The following is an 18,181-nucleotide window of genomic DNA, read 5'->3' as shown; positions in this document are numbered from 1 at the left end:
GGTTCTTTGAGGACCACAGAGAGAGCGGCGATTGCCCCATTTATCTCGAGTCTATCGAACAAAAAATTCCACACATCTTTGTTCAAATGCCAGTTTTCTTTTTTAAACTCGTTCACTGCCATTGATGGTTATAGACGTCGAAAATTCATTTGAACTATTTCTATTAGTTTTAAAAAAAAAATCCCACTTTTGTTAAGAGTATGAAAACCTAGATTTTTTTTTATTGTACATTGTGATTAATTGTGAGTTACCTAGTGAAGTCGCGCGATTAATTACGATTACACATTTTAATCGCCTGAAGGCCCTAATTTGTAATATTCTTTTTTTAATAACGTCAGGCGATAAAAAAAAAATATTGTAATTAATCGCATGACTTGACTAGTAAAATTTGGGATTAATAGTGAAGTCATGCGATTAATTACGATTAAAAAAAATTATCGCCTGACGCCCCTAATTTATAATAATCTTTTCTTCTTTTTTTTTTTAATCGCGTCAGGCGATTACATTTATTTAATTGTAATTAATTGCATGACTTCAATAGTTAACTCATGATTAATCACAAATTGTGTTTCTGTTCTAAATGTACAATAAAAACAATTCTAGGTTTTCATACTCTTGTTAACAAAAGTGGAAAAATGTTAAACTAATAGAAATAGTTCAAATGAATTTTGGATGTCTATAACCGTCAATGGCAGTAAATGGGAAGTCAACCCAAAAAAAACTTCTTGACAGTAATATGTTCGAGGCAGCCCCACTAGTCTAAATACGGTATTCTGGTTACTATTGCGTTAGTGGAATATGAGTTAAGCAGCAAAATCCAGCAGTTTTGATCAATATCAGAAGGCGGCCATTTTGCCACACAAGTGAAAATGACATCACAGTTGCTCAGGTCTCAGGTAACAACCAATCACAGCGCAGTTTCAGAAAACAGGTGAGCTATGATTGGTCGTTGCCTGAGCAACTGGGATGTCATCTTCATTTGACAGCAAGTGGCAAAATGGCCGCCCACTGAGATGGATAAAAACGGCTGGATTTTGCTTCATAACTCATATTCTACAAATGTAATATTAATCAGAATGTCATGTTTAGACTAGTGAGGTCACATGTTACATTATATTGTCAAGAAATGTTTAAGGTTGACTTCCCCTTTAAATGAATGAAACCAAACTAAATCATTTCGAACTTCTATTAATGTGACTTTGTAACATGTACAACTAAATTGAAAAAAAAAGGAAATATTTTAAAGAGGGTAAGTAAAAACAAATAACTGAAATGTGGTTGCAGAAGTGTACACACCCTTTATAATCCTTTTCAAACATGTACGTGTAAATGTGTAGCTCATGATTGGGTGAAACACTGTGAAATTTTCTTATGTTGCTTTGTTTGTTGTTTTATATGTTTTAGATATTTTGTCTTTATACATGTACTTTTATTATCAGTCTGTTTTTACTTTATATAGATGTTCGAAATAGAATTGGCTGTGTTCAGAATTAACCAATCACAATCAAACTCATGTTAAATGGGGTCAGCGCAACAGGGATGTACTTTTAAGTCAAGTTAGAGTTACAAAAGGTCAAGCAACAGCGCCCCTGCTGGATGCACTCAAGTACTGCACTCCCTTTGACCTAAACTGCTTCCAAGACACTTCAGCAATCCATTCGGCTTTTACAAGTCCCAAGATGAAAGCATATGACCACGAATTGGGCATTTCCATCCCTCGTCTGCTGGATTGCGATACGACGTGCGTGCGTGCGTGCGTGTGTGTGTGTTAGCCAACCGAACGTAGCATTGCACCTGTTTCATGGGAAATCGCTTGTGTGCTTAAGCGTAATCTTCGCTAACTAACCAAGCGAGCTTGGCAGAGGGCACTCGCTTACAAGCTACAGAAATTAGACATCATGTCAGAGTTGAGGACCAGGCAAATCCCTATTAAAAAAAAAAAAAAAGCATGGACCACCACAGCCCTCTATGCTTGTGTGACGGTATGACAGGTAAATAACAGGAGAGTATAGGCAGTAATAAGGCATTTAAGAGTGGCAGTGTCAAACAAGTCTAGAGCTGGATGGAAGAGCAAAGGGGACGTTTAGGGTCAGTAAGGACTCGCTAAGCGACACCGTCCGCCAGCCCTCCGACTGTCATCACGTCACATCAACAGCCATTCTATTTTGCTGCAATTCCGTGCTAATTAATCCAGCAGGCAAAACACTCGTCATGTTTCAAATGTCTTTTTGGAGCTTGGCTTTCAGAGCTGAGCGGCTGCAGTTCATTTTTAGGGAGACACTGCCACCTGGTGGCTGTTGGTTAACAATTGCTCTGGTACTTCTGTGCAGTAAAAATAAATAAAAAATCCAGGCTATTTTGACAAATGTTATTTCTATTCTGATAAAAAATTTGTGTCTGTTATATGCTAAAAAAAATTATCTGATAAACAATTTATGTACCTATCCCGTACGGTATTATTATTAATGTCATTTTGATTGATGAGGTAAACATGAGGTATAAAAGTTCTTCCGATATGCTTAAATTAAGTTGGGGGGGAAAAAAGAGGATCAATTAAGATGCCCTTACATGTGGGCGATGAAAGCTACAGTATTTTTGCATAAATGGATGCTTAAGACAAACCAAAATGTTTACACTTATGCTTGAATAGGATAACTTTCTATTAAATTACTCCCAGTTGCCAGTAATTTGGCAGATTTTCAAATTCCATGTTAATTTACCAATGAAATTTTACCATAAAAGTTGCAGAATTTGACTGGAAAGTTTCCACCTGTAGATTAAATGAAAGGACTTCATTTCATATAATTTAATTCCAATAGTTTAGAATGTTTCCAAATGTTTCCATGTTAACTTACCAATGAATTTAAAGCTACTGAACGGAGAATATTTCATTTCGAATAGCTACTGCCACCTGCTGATGAAAAATGAAACTGCACATACAGTTCTTCACATACACGCCACACACATGACGTCACATCCGCAGACAGAGCGCGGGAAATTCTAACCCGAATCCAATCTGAAATCTATTGGCCAGAGGCTTGCAGGAGTACCCATTGTTAATCTACTAATTAGACAGCATTTCACTCATAAATGGTCAAATAAAAAGCTTATTGTAAAGCTATTTTGGGGGGGAAAAGTTCCATATTGCAAATTAAATTTATTGCAATTTATTTGAATTGAATTCAATTTAACTTAATTCCAATACTACAATTTGGAATACTTCTAAATGTTTCCATGTTAACTTGCCAATGAAAATTAACCATCAATTTGACAGAAATTCACTGGAAGGTTTTCACCTGTAGACTAAACGAAAAGTACTAACCAAGCACAAGAATGGAGTCACCTCTCTTGATGTGTTTTTTTTTTTTTTCAAGAGAAGCCAGAAGTTGGAGAAGCTGCCTGGCCAGTCGTAAGATTCTTCCACTTTATACCTTTCATCCTAATGGTCCACATCTTTGTATCGCAGGTGACCCATACGTACTTCCTGTGGCAAATAAAGAAATGTCGTTATTGTTTCACAAACCTTGTTTCACAAACCTTGTTTCCACCTCCTTTTTTTTTCTAACGTTATTAATGTCAAATTGTTTTTGTGTGTTTTTTTTTGGGGGGGGGGGTGTTCTCTATCCCCTACGCCCTGTTGTTTTTCCTGGAAATGGAACACTGAATGTTTATCAACGAAAAAAAGAAATAAAGAAAAATACATTGAGGTAAATTCAACTTCTACAGTAGGCCTATGTTGGTTTTTGCTAACATAATCATCACAGTCGATTTAAAACACATTACAAAGGAGGTATAAAGGTAAGCTACAATGTATTTGCTTGTCGAAGCTGTACCTGAGTGTTAAAGTGTTTACTTACTTCAAAAGTCGATAGCACTTAAGCCTCCTCGAGTCTCGACTAAATTCGTTGAATGTTCCCGTGTTAGCTGCAATCAAAGCAACGACGAGAGCAGTGTTCGCAAGGCCTTCTGGGAAATGTAGGCTCGTAAGGAGCACCAGCAGCTATTGAACATGATTAAAATCAAGTATTATTCCGATTATCCACCCATTAATTGGATATTAAATTGGTTTGGCGTTAGGTGCATGTGAGGTACAGCCTGGTATTTATTTATTTTTTACTGTAATGATTAATAATGATTTTTAAATGAGTGTAGCTGACTTTTGTTATAACTTTGGTTAAAAAATATATATATATACAAAAAGTAGGCCTATATACTCGAAGTACACAAGAAAACGCAGAGAATGGAGCCACTATATGTGTACAATACTGATATTTATGTTATGTTCTTATTGTTGCTTTAGCGTAGGCGTGTTTCAATCTACATACATTTTCGCTTTACGTCGCCGTCGTATGAACGTTCCATCGTAACGAGAGGATCCTCTTTACAGTACTGTGTGGTAGTGCCATTCATCTCCAGCAGGTGGTGGTGTCACACAATAATAAGAGTAATTTGCCCTGTACGTATTATTAATATTTATTGATCATAGGACAATTTAGAGTGTTCAATGAAGCTAGCGTGTATTGTTTTTGATTATCAAGCATTTTACACAGAACAGTTCTTGCATATTTTTCTCTTAATTCAAGCCCTTTTTCGTATTTAAATACAATAAAATATATATGTATAACTTTACTGAAGTTGCAGTAGTAGTTATGAGTACGTTTATGTTAAAATAATAAATAATTATATAGATATAGTATTGAAATATTCGTCCTCTATTGGCAGATAAAATTAAGTGATAGGCTATTTCGTTACTTTTTTCTTCTTCTTCTTTTTATTTAATGTTTTCTCCTCTGCGTGCATGGTCGACGTGCTGCATCAAAATTATGTAACGTGAGGAGATGCACAAGATTATTTCAGGTTCAGGACTGATTATCACTGAGTGAACTCCAAGACTTTAATGGTGCATGTGAACAAAAGAAAAAACCTTCAGTGAATGTCGGATTTGGAAGGATCGGCGGATTTTTTTTTTTTTTGCGCGGATCCCTCTGCAGAGTGGAGGCACCATATGAGAGCACGTGAGAGGTGCGCTTGATCCCTGCTGTCACATGGACCCTTTCAGAACCCCACAAGCGGACCGAGAAGGAGCAACACTCTCATTTTGAATGTAAGCCTGCTTTATCTTTCCCTCCTCTTTTTTTATTTTTTTTTTTTTTTCTTCAAGTGAAAGGGCGGCAATGTCTTGGCCGTGCATCAGCAGAGTGTGCTGCCTGGCTCGGTTCTGGAACCAATTCGACAAATCGGACCTTTCCGTGCCGCTCACCATCCAGAACTACTCGGACATCTCCGAGCAGGAGGTGCGATCCGTCACCAAGCAGGTATCCTGCCCGCCCTCGGTCCCCGGACCGCGAGGAGCTGGCGGCTCTCCGACCCGGGGCTCATTCAGGGCGCGGAGGGAGCCCAGCTACAAGCCCCGCGAGGACTACCAACCTCCGGGGGTGCCTTTCCCCAGCGTCACGCAGTATAAACAGGACTATAAACCCTGGCCCATCCCTAGGAAGGACCACTATCCTTGGATTAGTCATGGGGGCGGCCCGGGGGGAAGGTTGGAGGTGAAAGAGGAGGACAGGAGCAGCTCCTACAGGTAGCACACAAGTCGCACCCACAGCACTTGACATGGTTAAGTTGGGTCCATGATATTTTGTAGAGATTTTTTTTGTTGCTGTTTCTCCAGCCCCCGAATGAAATTTGAAATAACTGTCGATATTCATTTCCCCCCCATAATTTAACATTTTACATTGACATTAAAAAAAATTATATTCTTCCAACTTTGTGCATGGGACCGGTTTCCGAAATGAAAGCGTATAATCCCTTATTGCCTAAAAGACAATAACCCACAAAGTAGCAGCCATTTTATTATTTATCTATATTTTGAAGCTTTATGCATAATAGCGCGACAAAATATGCATGTGAGGTGCAGGTATTATATTTGTCCACTTGGGGTCACCATTCTCACGTTCTACACTGTAGTATCTGTGACTTTGAATGTGCATGGCTTGAAAAGGTGAGGTATGCCCTGTTAAGTGATGTAGAAGAATAGAATTGGCTGCTAGCTGGCTAATGTGTTAGCTATTCTGCGTGTAGAGTGCCTCTGTGCGAATGTCACTTTTGTTTTTTGTCACCATTTGTTAAAAAAAAGCGGACCGGCATCTGTGTCTAATCTTGACCAGCTATGGAGAGATTACAATTGGTGCTCAACTATATTAAAGTAGCAAACTAAATATAAGATAACAAAATGAATTAAATTATTGCACTTTACATGATGTAGAAGTATAGAATTGGCTCAGGTCAACGGCTAGCTGCTAACTGGCTAACTTGTTAGCTAGTCTGCGTGTTGAGTGCCTCTGTGCGAATGTCACTTTTGTTTTGTTGTTTTGTCACCATTTGTTAAAAAAAAGCGGACCGGCACCTGTGTCTACTCTTGACCACCTATGGAGAGATAACAATTGGGCCACATATAAAAAAAATAAATAAAATTAGAGGGCGAGGACAATATTCAGAGAAAAAAACTTTATAAAGTGGCAGATTTGCGACTATAGAGTGGCAGATTTGCGAGAAAAAAAACTCAAAAACCGAAGAGAAATACACATAGCGTACTACTCGACTGTTTGTGCCAATACTTTTCAGTCGGGTTTCCAAATAAGGAGATAGTAATTGCTTGAGCATAGATTAACCATGTCATGTTAAGCATTCGCTCTTTGAACCGTTATGATCCACACCCGGACGATCAAGCATTTAAAGTTAATTCGTTAAAATGTATATTTACATTTCCAGAATTATTATTTACATATTCATACATTTTGGTATTTTTTTGTACAAGTATCTAAAATGATGTGTCGAATTTGCTGCTCTCCGTCATTCACTTGCATTTACCTAAAGTACGCTAGCATCTGATTGGATAGTGTTTAGTCAGCTGATAGGGGATCAGGAAGTGTTGTCGCTCTGGCTGCGGTGAATGACGAGTAAAGTTTTAATTTAAGAATGAATCCGTCTCCAACCTGCCTTTTCATTTTATAAACAGTGTCCCATTAACCAACAACGAATCCTCACATGATTAGACTATGGCTACGCTACGTGTATTTCTCGTAGGTTTCTGAGTTTTTTTCTCGCAAATTTGCTACTTTATAAACTCACAAGTTTGCGAGTTTTTTTCTCGGAATATTGCCCCCGCCCTCTACAAAAATATATATTTATACGTTACCCTAATACGCCGTCGTACAAAATAAATTAAATTAAATTAAATTATTGCACTTTATCTTCATTTTTACTGGTTTATGCTAATTGCTACAAAAGTCGTAACATTAGTCCATATGGGAAAATCACCGCATAATCCTGCGACAAAGTCAAAACTCGTGAATGTAAAATTAGAGCATGCGCCATTAAGCCATTTCTTCTACAAAAACGGCAAAGTTGAAGCTGCTAGAGGACCAGCACTTTAATTTCTTCCAGTTTCACTACTGTCCCAATACTTTTGTCTAGATTGTATACCTACCTTGTGTTAAATTGGTCTAATTTGGTAATATTGCCTGTAAAAAAATAAATAAAAAAATAAATAAAAAAATAACGTTGCTTTCGTGGTTTCAAAACCTTCATTCTTTTAATAAAAGCAAAACAAAAAAGGCAGGAAAAGCCTACTAGAACAGCTCAACTTGATTGTGAGTTAATCAACCTTTGTGATGCATCACTTTTCCCCCTCAGACAAGAGTGCAAGCCATGGTTGAAAAGCAGCAGGAAACAACCTTCAGACTCCTCCCACTCCCCGCTCGAGACCAGCTACCAGGCTGCCTACAACGGCGAGGCCCACCGGTCCATAGGGCCCCACCAGGGGGGCATCGCCTCTGCGAGCTCCAACATACAGCCCGCCTCGGTCCCCCGGCCCGTCCTGGTGCAAGCCGGCCCCTCTTGCAACCCGCTCGTTAGGCACGGCGTCGTCCAGCATGACAAGACTGAGCTCAGCGCGTCAACCAAGGCTCAGGTGAGACCGTGAGCATACTCGGCCAAGTCCCGAAGTTTCTTCATTGTTCTCCATCTTTAAATTTTGACACCTCAGGATGATTTCACGCTGTCGGGACACCCCAGAGTAGTGATGCGGCAGCGTGTCTCTCAAAGTGACCCAGCGCTTTAAACGAGGCCGCATTAGGTAACACGTTTGGTTGACCTCAATAGCGCACGCTTTGAGACAAGATCAGGAAGAAAGCAGATATTCCTTCGAGTGTGCTTTAAGGTCATATTCACTGAGAATATTAGGAGGGCTCAATGTCTGATACAGCAAAGTGTACTAATTGTGGACATATACTGTAAATTTGCACGAGTAAAATTAAACGGCAAAATACAACACAAGATACATTTAATAGAGAAGTCAACCCCATTTTTTTTGACAATGTTTTCTTTTCTATTTTCTTTGAGAGAGCTCAGTATTGTTCATTTGGTAATCTTACCGATTCAACATGTCATCATTATTGCTCTCTCTCTCTTTTGTGTGTGTGTGCTTGAGTGTGTGTGTGTGTGTGTACGTGTGTGCATATGTGCGTGCGTGTGAGTTTGTGCTCATTAATTCACCTGAAACCTATTAAAAATCCCATACCCTTCACCTAAACCGAATCCCGACTCCCGAAGTTGTCAGGAGACCCGAGGAAGGATCAAAGAAAAGAAAGAAAAGTGAAATCTAGCACCGACCAGACATCACCTACAACCCACCGGGTTACCAACCAGAATCTTTCACCAACCCCAGAAGCATATAAATTCAGACAAATTAGGGAGACATCAAGAGACCAAAGGAAAGACTAAAGAAAGGAAGGAAGGATAGATTAAGCAGAGTGAGATCCACAGACATCAGCCTCCACCGATTCAACGGCCAGAAGAAGAAGCAGATTGTGTTTGAAATTTGATAGATGCTGGTGTGGTGGATCTGGCATGCATGAAAACCTCCACCAAAGACGGTAGCCGTCGAGCCCGGCCAGGACAGGGCAAGCACAACTCCCCAGGGTCCCCCAGGCTGGGGCCACCGGCCAGAGAGCAAACTCAGGAGCCCAGAGCGCCCCAACACGGCCCGCGCCCCCAGCCCAACGCAGCAGAACGGGGCACGGCGGGCCCACCAGCCACCCCACCGGCCCACAGCCCCCGCTCCCCCCACCCACACCAGACACCCACCACAGCTCAGCTCCCAGACACCCCCAAACAAGCCTAAAAATATGGGGGCGAGGCGGGGGAACAGATGGGGGACCACAGCACTGCTTAATACTGCGGTCTACCCTAACCGATGGCTCCCCACCCCGACTCACCCGCCCCACCTAATTGTGGGATGCATTAAAATTGGGGGGGAGTTGCAGGGCGAAGACTGTGTCTCCACCTTATCTCGCCCCTCCAAGGAGTGTGTTATGTGCCCTATGTTTCTATTTACAAAGTGTATCGTGCAAAACTAGTGGAGTGAGTTAAGAGGAGCGACCAGCGGGGCCCCTCCCAACCCGGCGGGGGCAGGAGGCGCACCCTTATTACATTAGTTGAATATAAATGAAGTGAAAATTACTTCAATGTTGCTCAGGTCTCAGGTAATAACCAATTACAGCCCATCTTCAGAAAACAGGTGAGCTGTGATTGGACGTTGCCCGTCGACAGCAAGTGGCAAAAGGGTTGCCTCCTGAGACGGATAAAAATGGCTGGATTTTGCTCCATAGCTCTTATTGCACAAATGTGATATTCATCAGAATGTCATGTTTAGACTAGTGCGGTCACATATAACATAATATTGTCAAGAAATGTTTAAGCTCGACTTCCACTTTAAATGAAAAACATACACTGTACATGTACTGTACTTCCAGATAACAGTGAAGGCTTCAAATATCACACTCCGACCTGGTTTTGAGCTACGTGCTATTCCAAAGAAGCAGATGTGTACGCTCAAATTGAAATTTGAACAGCAGACAAAGCTGAAATAATGGATAAGAAGGTGACAGGATTTGTGTGCCAAGCTGGCGATTCATTAGTGCATGGACAATGTTCCAGATTAGATTGGGATAAAAACTCCCACCCGACCCGACGTGGGCTGGCTGGCTAGCTGCTGTCACATTGGTCTACTATCTGTGGCAACATAAAACTGTGAGGAATCTTTTAAAATTTCATTAGCCTAATAGCATAATTTCTTGAGCCATTTTATGAATAATTTGCGGAAAACAAGAATAAAACAACACATTTCCCCAGAAAAGAGGTCAGTTGCCTCGATTCGATTTTTGGGGATTACAATGACCTGGATGGCTGAGAATCATCAATATAACAAACACATAATGTTTGTTTGGTTTTGAAACTGTATAATGGAAGAGGATTAGGGCCAGGGAAGAAAAAAAAAAAAGGTTGGCAGGATTCTCACGTCAATCTCAGAATTCTTACTTTAACTCATTCACTGCCATTGACGGTTAAAAACGTCCAAAATACATTTGAACAATTTCTATTAGTTTAACATTTTTCCACTTTTGTTAACAAGAGTATGAAAACCTAGAATTGTTTTTATTGTACATTTAGACCAGAAACAAAATTTGTGATTAATCGTGAGTTAACTATTGAAGTCATGCAATTAATTACAATTAAATAAATGTAATCGCCTGACGCGATAAAAAAAAAAAAAGAAGCAAAGATTATTATAAATTAGGGGCGTCAGGCGATTACATTTTTTAATCATAATTAATATAGTATGAAAAGCTAGAATTTTTTTATTGTACATTTAGAACAGATATAAAATTTGTGATTAATCGTGAGTTAACTAGTAAAGTCATGCGATTAATTACGATTAAAATTTTAATCACCTGACGGCCCAAATTTTTAATAATCTTTTCTTCTTTTTTTTTTTAATTCATTGGCAGCCATTGACGGCTATAAACGTCGAAAATTCATTTGAACTAAATTCTATTAGTTTAAAAAAAAATCCACTTTTGTTAACAAGAGTATGAAAACCTAGAATTTTTTTCATTGTACATTTAGAACAGATACAAAATTTGCGATTAATCGTGAGTTAACTAGTGAAGTCATACGATTAATTACAATTACAAAATGTAATTGCCTGCCCCCCCTAATTTTGTACAATTTTTTAAAATGAATTTATGGCAGTGAATGAGTTAGAGGTCAGAATTTGTATTTAATCTCAGGATTTTGAGTTTAAAGTGAGAATATAAATAGTACTAATAAAGTCAGAAATCTGAGATTAAAGTCAGAATAAAGTAAAGAATTTTGACTTTCAAGTGACAATTCTGAGATTAAAGATAGAATTCTCATTTCAAAGTGAGAATTCTGATATGGAAGTCAAAATGAAAGTCAGAATCCTAAAGTTTAAATCAGAATAGTGCCAACCTTTTTTTTCTTCTTCTTCTTCGGCTTCCCCCTTTAGAAGCCACACACATTCAAAGTCACAAATACGACGGCGAAGACCATGACGATGGCAATGCCAAATGGAAAAAAATATCTCCTCTTCACATGCACGTTTTGTATTTGGTATTGTTGTTTTACAATGCAAAACTTTTTTTTTTTTATCAGCTCACTCAATTAATCTGTCTTAATTGGTTGAATACTCGATTCTTAAAATATTCAATAGCTGCAGTCCTACGCCAAAATGTATTTTCCCCTATACTTTAGCACATGTTCAAACTTTGCATAACGTTACAATAGATTATGATAACATGAAATGTACTTTTTAGCAAATAAAACCACTGGCTCGCTTTCTCGACCACTTAAATGATCCGCCATGATGGTACTTGGAGAGCTACGTATTTTTATTTAGGTGGCACTTGGTTCAATTTGAAGATGGACCATAGTTTATAACGTTTTGCCGGCGTGCACAATTCTCTCCGCGACGTTCGATCAAACGCGCTGTAGGCGGTGTGACGGAATGAACGAGAGGGAGGTCAACGGCAGGGCACACACTCTATTAATCGGAGTGGCCCGGTTAGCGAGGGTAAGCGGTGCAGACGAGGCCGCGTCCCATCACTTACTTCATCATCGGCGGAACGTTTGCGAGGTCAGCTCTCATTGGCTCACAATCTGTTTTGGAGTTCATCCCAAAGGTGTTTCAGAAAAAGGGCCTCCCCTCTTAAACTGTCTTACGAACATGGATGAAGCTGAAAGTCCCAAATGAGTGGCCGCAATTAAAATCTGACCTTGATGACGACGCCATTAGGCAGACGTGAATCATCACATCAGGACTTTGATGCCTTTCTCTGTTGGAACTTGTTGATGACACAATAAGCGGGAAGTAAAAAAAGCTTATACATTTGACAAACAACAGACAATAGTGTCGTTATCCTTAACAACCATGCCCAAAAAATTGTCAAGTATATAAAAGTATGCCTCAAATGAGTGAAAAATTAAGTCCCAGCTCTCAAACGCTGTAGAATATATCCCACAAGGTCGCTAGCCACCAGCTAAGCTAACAGCTAAGCTAAGTTGTGGGCTGCGCCGAATAATCACTGATTCAACTTAAGGCGCTGAAGTTTATATATATATATATATATGATATTTAGCATTTTCAGGAATATCGGCATCGGCCATTTTTACAAATCTGAAGGCCGATAAAGCTGCTATCTCTCTGAGCGGCGAATGTTTGCAAACTTAGTGAATTTTGTATTTCTTCAGGGTTCGTAAAATGTTGCAAAGATGGTCACAGAAAATTTTTACTCGCCAAAAACTGGTTTTCTTGTCACAAAGAAATTTTGAACATGTTCTAACTAATTTTCCTTGTTCGTGAACGACTTTTGAAACATTTGACGAACACTGACGAGAACCCAAAATTTGCTATGTTCGCAAGCACGGAGATTTAGAGCAATTAAAAACGGGGTTCATTTCATGGAAATTTTTATGTATATATTTATATAAATGTCAGTGAACTTGAGATGCTGCATTTTGCTTTTGTTAAAAGTAAAGTAAAAATAAGAAAAAGAAAAATATTTAAAAAAGTTATATATTATGTTAACATTTTGGAAAACTATTTACTATAGAAAAATTATTCACTTTTTGTTAAAATTTTGAAACAAAGCAGTCTATTTGCTGTATTAAATTATATATATATATATATATATATATATATATATATATATATATAGAGAGAGAGAGAGAGAGAGAGAGAGAGAGAGAGAGAGAGAAATTAAAAGAATATGTTGAAAATTTGAAAAAGTAGTTTTAACAAACATGCTTTTTTTTTATTTTGATGCTAATATTTTTTATTTTACTGCAAAAGAATATCGGCTCCAAATATCGGTTATCGGCCTCCTTGCCTACTAATAATCGGTCTATTACTAATTGTGAGGAAAGGGGACTCATGCTGGAGTCTGGACAGACTGTTTTAGCCATTGACCAAAAGAAGAAAAAATAATAATAATAATTTAAACAAAAAGAATGCGGAAAACAGAAATTGTGAAAAAAAAAAATTCCAACGCTTCTTCTCTGTTGACATGCAGCAGGAAGTACAATAAACCCTGACTGTTAAACTTATCCAGCCAATCAGAAGCCTGGACAGTCATTTCCTGGAAAAGAGACCAGAACCAGAAGGAGTTACTCTTGAAAATGTAAATCATTCAAGTGAAATAATATAAAATACCGTTGTAGGAGCTTCCCTTGAACAATTTCTATTAGGTTAACATTTTTTTCCCACTTTTGTCAACAATAATTTTTTTTATTGTACATTTAGAACAGATATAAAATTTCTGATTAATCGTGAGTTAACTAGAGAAGTCATGCGATTAATTATGATTTAAAAAAATTAATCGTCTGACACCCCTAATTTTTATTCATATTTTCTTTCTTTTTTAAATCGCGTCAGGCGATAATTTTTTTAAAATTGTAATTAATTGCATGACTTCAATAGTTAACTCACAATTGATCACAAATGTTATATCTTCTAAATGTACAATCATTTTTTTCTAGGTTTTCATACTGTCGTTAACAAAAGTGGGGAAAAAAATGTTCAACTAATAGAAATAGTTCAAATGAGTTTTTGACGTCTATAGCCGTCAATGGCATTGAATGAGTTAAGCGGTTGCGGGTTTGAACCCCAACCCCAACTTCAACATGTTCTCCCTGTGCTTGCGTGGGTTTTCCTTCCACATGCCAAAAACATGTCAGGTTCAAATAAAGGCTCTAAATGTGGGTTCACCTTTTTTTTCTTGTCCTGCTCTCTTGGTCTATCTGCAGGCCTCGTGACAGGCTTTCGCTCTCATTGTTTCTCTGGCTTGGACCTCGTCCCCGTTCCCACGCTGCCCGGGAACACACAAGGGCATCCCCGTGCCAATTTGGCAAAAGGGGAAAGGCAAAATAACGGTTTGGGTAAAGCCAGCAAATTTAGAATGAAGTAATGAGGTACAAAAAAACATTTCATCAAAATATTCATCCATCAAGCATTGTAGTCATTTTGTCATGACATCATGCTTCCACTTTTGTGGGAACACAAATTTCTTATTCAGCGTGACTGTTTCATCATAACAGCATGGTTGGACGATAAAGTACAAAAAACAAAAACAAAAACATTAGAAGCTCACTAAATGGTCCTTGGCTTACAACAGAGTTACGAATTTTACTAACCTATGCTCACACAGTATAAAAGTTAAAATAACAAAACATATTTATATTTAAAAAATGTTTTTAGGCCATGAATCTACTACTTTTCATACCTACAATTATTTTATATACATTTAGAGCAGATAGAAATTTTTGATTAATCGTGAGTTCACTAGTAAAGTCATGCAATTAATTATGATTACAAATTTTAATCGCCTGACGCCCCAAATTTTCAATAATGTTTTTTTTTAATTCATTCACTGCCATTGACGGCTATAAACGTCAAAAATGTATTTAAACTATTTATATTAGTTAAAAAACAACAACACTTTAGTTAACAAGAGTAGGAAAACCTAGAAAAAAATTGGGGGGCACATTTAGAACAGATATAAAATTTGGAATTAATCGTGAGTTAACGAGTAAAGTCATACGATTAATTATGATTACAAATTTTAATCGCCTGAAGTCCCAAATTTTAAATAATGTTTTCTGTTTTTAATTCATTTACTGCCATTGACGGCTAAAAACGTCAAAAATTAATTTAAACTATTTCTATTAGTTTAACATTTGTTTCCACTTTTGTTAACAAGAGTATGAAAACCTAGATTTTTTTTTTTGTACATTTAGAACAGATATAACATTTGTGATTTATCGTGAGTTAACTAGTGAAGTCATGCGATTAATTACAATTAAAAATGTTCGTCGCCCCTAATTATTAATAAAACAATTTTTTTTAATGAATTGATGGCAATGAATGAGTTAATCAGAATGCCGTGTTTAGACTAGTGAGCGCGCATTGAATATATGATTGCAAAGCCAGTTTTTCTGGGCTCGCAATCACTTGTCATTGAAATTTGATGTATCATAAAGTGGTATCGAACGTCCCTCGTCATGATGGTGGTACTCGGAGAGCAACGTATTTTTGGAGGTGCAAAAAAGTTAGCAAGAGGAATGCGGATCAGGATCATGTGGAGAGGAGAGGCAGAGCAAGCTGCTGCATTGAAAGCACAAAAGATGAGGGTTTGTGTGTTTACGCACACGACACACGCGCACACGCTCTTGCTTTTTATCATGCCTTCCCTCACCACCCACTCAAGGGCTTCCGGGACCGCGAGCCCACCACGCCGCCTCTCTGATGCTCACATAAAAAGAATCGGCAGCAATGAAGTTAAAATAACTTTGACCCAATTTGACAGTGACAGAATTTGATCATCCCTAGAAGAAAGGAGAATATGGCCGATTGGAGCGTCTTGATGTTTTGTGGCGTTCTCCAGCAGGAACATCTGGTGAGGACCAAGTTGCCACCAAACCCTTCTGCCGTTTTCCAAAGCGGATCGCGAGCTTTTTAACGTCGGACAGAAGAATGTCTTCAGAGATCTATGCAAGGGAACGTGTCGGGAGAGACCCCTGCAGAGCTTATTGTAAGATGATGACATCACATGGCGACCCCTCCCCCTTAAAAGTCTGCACCAGTTGCTATGGAATTGAATATGCATGTGAGTGGCTAGCTTGTTTTGTTTTTACAGCACAAGAAACCGAAACTGTGTTTCCTGTATAAAAAAAATGTGTGTATGCTCTTAATTTTGCTTGAGGTTTAAAAAAAATCTTATTTCGTTTGTTTGGAAACTTATTGTAAAAATATGATTTTGTAAATCTATTGATACTAAAATGTAAGTATGTTGTGAATGAAATAAAAAGGATTACCGACCGGTAGGTTCTTCTGAGCACTTGTCCTCCGATGTATTTTTTTCCCAAGTATTGCTTACAGTAAACAGATTGCTTTGGTAAGTCAAAGCCATGACTTAATCCCCAAAAAGCCATGAAGTGGATGAAAAAGTCTACACACCCCTGTTCAAATGCCAGGTTTCTGAAAAAAAAAGTGAACGTAATAAATCATCAAATCAACTTTTTCCACCATTTAGATAGCCTTTAAATCCATCTCAACAGAAAAAAAAAATCGAATCGATTTTCCTGTTGAGCGTGATATCGATTCATAAAACCATGAATCGATTATTTTAATATCTCTTTTTTTCTGATAAATTAAGAAAGAAAATAGAATTTTAAAGGCCAACATTTTTTTGTATCTTACTGTTTTATTGAAATTTACTGTTCACAGGAATTCAAAAGTATTTTCTTACATTTTAGAAAGATTTGACTTCTTGCACTTGATGACAATTCAGAATCTTTTTCATTTATATTTAATATATTGATGTCAATGTTTGTGTCGCACTCAAGTGATTATAACGTGTTATTTTCATTAATTCATTACCAGTTACTGCCTCTGCAAAATTTTATTTGGAATTTAATGTTTGTAGAGCTTTCTTTTAAATCATGTTACATATACATAATAAACTAAATATCGGATTGAACTGAAATTAATTGAATCAAATCAGGGGGAAAAAAATTGAAATTGCATCGAACTGAAATCTTGTGAATCAAAATCGAATCGATTCGAGGAAATTGAAATTTGAATCAATAACCAGCCCGACTGCTAACTACTCCTAATATGAACTGTTCATAATTCCTTCCCCATGCTTCACTCACTGTTGGTATGGTCTTCTTTTGGTATTGAGTGATGTTGTTTGCAATAAACATATCAGACCATAACACATTTTCCCACATGAGATTTTTCATTCTAGTTAAATGCAACCCAGGCTGAACTTTTTTCCCTAAAAAATGTATGGACGGTGTTGACAGCATCACGCTTTGGGGCTGTTTTACTTGAGCCGGAACTGAACTGGGGAAACTCAGACGGAGGTAGAAGAAATCCTAAACCGTTGCAAATAGCAGTCCCTAGTGTAGCAGGAAAACATCATTAACAACAATGTAAACATAATTAACAGCTAATGAGTAAAGATTTGTGCACCCCAGTGTGACATTAATCAGACGACACACATTAGAGAAACAACTTTGCACATCATTCTGTGGTTCTGAACCTGGGTTTGATCGAACCCCAGGGGTTCGGCGGAAGTCAAGACACACACCCGACTCCAATGATTTGTGATGCTGGCCATCATTGGCTGCAGGTGATCACACCAAATTGCTCGGCCCATCTGTGCTGCGGGGAATTTGGTTCTCTCAGTGGTCAACTTGCGGCTGGCGTGATGGTATGTCGTGTGATTTCTTTAATATTGTAAATGTAATCCCATCATACTATGTCAAGCAAAAAAAAAAAGAAAGCAAGAAAGTGGTTGGACAAGTATGTGAAATATGAATTTGCGCGTATAACGGAACATATGGTGTTCCACAGGGTTCAATTCTCTGCATTTTTTTTTTTTAATGAAAGAGTTCCATTTTACTTTGAATTTAAAGTTTTGGTCTTCAAGGAAAGTTGTGATGACTTTGCATGGCGGGGCAGCTCCCCAGTGCCCTCTATTGAAAAGAAGTGACAGAAAGGAAAAAAAAATATCACAATAAAATCATATTTTTTCCAAGAAACAAAATGGTGATTGTGATACTTAAACTGGATAAAAAGTTGTAATCTTATGAGAATAAAGTTGTATTTTTACAAAATAATTAAAAAGAATATATGCTTTGCTTTACATACCGATAAAAATGGCATAACCATGAAACTATTGTACTGAAGTTCCTGTAACGAGGTGTGTGTGCGTGGGTGCGGGCATTGTTGGCAATTTTTCGTGTGCCAGAATTC

The 18,181-nt window shown here is 38.0% G+C and overlaps 1 protein-coding gene across 3 annotated transcripts; it reads left to right on the top strand.

The window, feature by feature from the left end:
- The first annotated feature begins 4,804 nt into the window (after positions 1-4,804).
- Positions 4,805-16,253, top strand: map6d1 (MAP6 domain containing 1). Of its 3 annotated transcripts, none has more exons than XM_086091334.1 (4): positions 4,805-5,022; positions 5,162-5,581; positions 7,696-7,972; positions 15,807-16,253. In XM_086091334.1, the coding sequence occupies exons 1-4, from the start codon at positions 4,934-4,936 to the stop codon at positions 15,876-15,878; spliced, it is 858 nt and encodes a 285-aa protein (XP_085947460.1). In that variant the 5' UTR covers positions 4,805-4,933; the 3' UTR covers positions 15,879-16,253. The 3 variants fall into 3 exon arrangements, with proteins under 3 accessions (XP_085947460.1, XP_085947452.1, XP_085947468.1); XM_086091326.1 differs by having other exon boundaries at positions 15,804-16,253; XM_086091342.1 differs by having other exon boundaries at positions 4,805-5,104; positions 15,804-16,253.
- Positions 16,254-18,181: the final 1,928 nt, after the last annotated feature.

The sequence above is a fragment of the Leptonotus elevatus genome, chromosome 1 (genome assembly GCF_054856555.1).
Source record: "Leptonotus elevatus isolate MCC_2025b chromosome 1, RoL_Lele_1.0, whole genome shotgun sequence".
Classification (NCBI taxonomy): domain Eukaryota; kingdom Metazoa; phylum Chordata; class Actinopteri; order Syngnathiformes; family Syngnathidae; genus Leptonotus; species Leptonotus elevatus.
Note: the sequence above shows the minus strand (reverse complement) of the source record. Positions and strands in the feature narration are given on the sequence as shown.

Excerpts from the sequence above, each read along its gene's own strand:
- map6d1 (XM_086091326.1), top strand. The coding sequence starts at position 4,934 with ATGTCGGATTTGGAAGGATCGGCGGATTTTTTTTTTTTTTGCGCGGAT. Across the intron at positions 5,023-5,161 it reads CATATGAGAGCACGTGAGAG|TGAAAGGGCGGCAATGTCTT; the intron begins GTGCGCTTGATC and ends TTTTTCTTCAAG. Across the intron at positions 5,582-7,695 it reads GACAGGAGCAGCTCCTACAG|ACAAGAGTGCAAGCCATGGT; the intron begins GTAGCACACAAG and ends TTTCCCCCTCAG.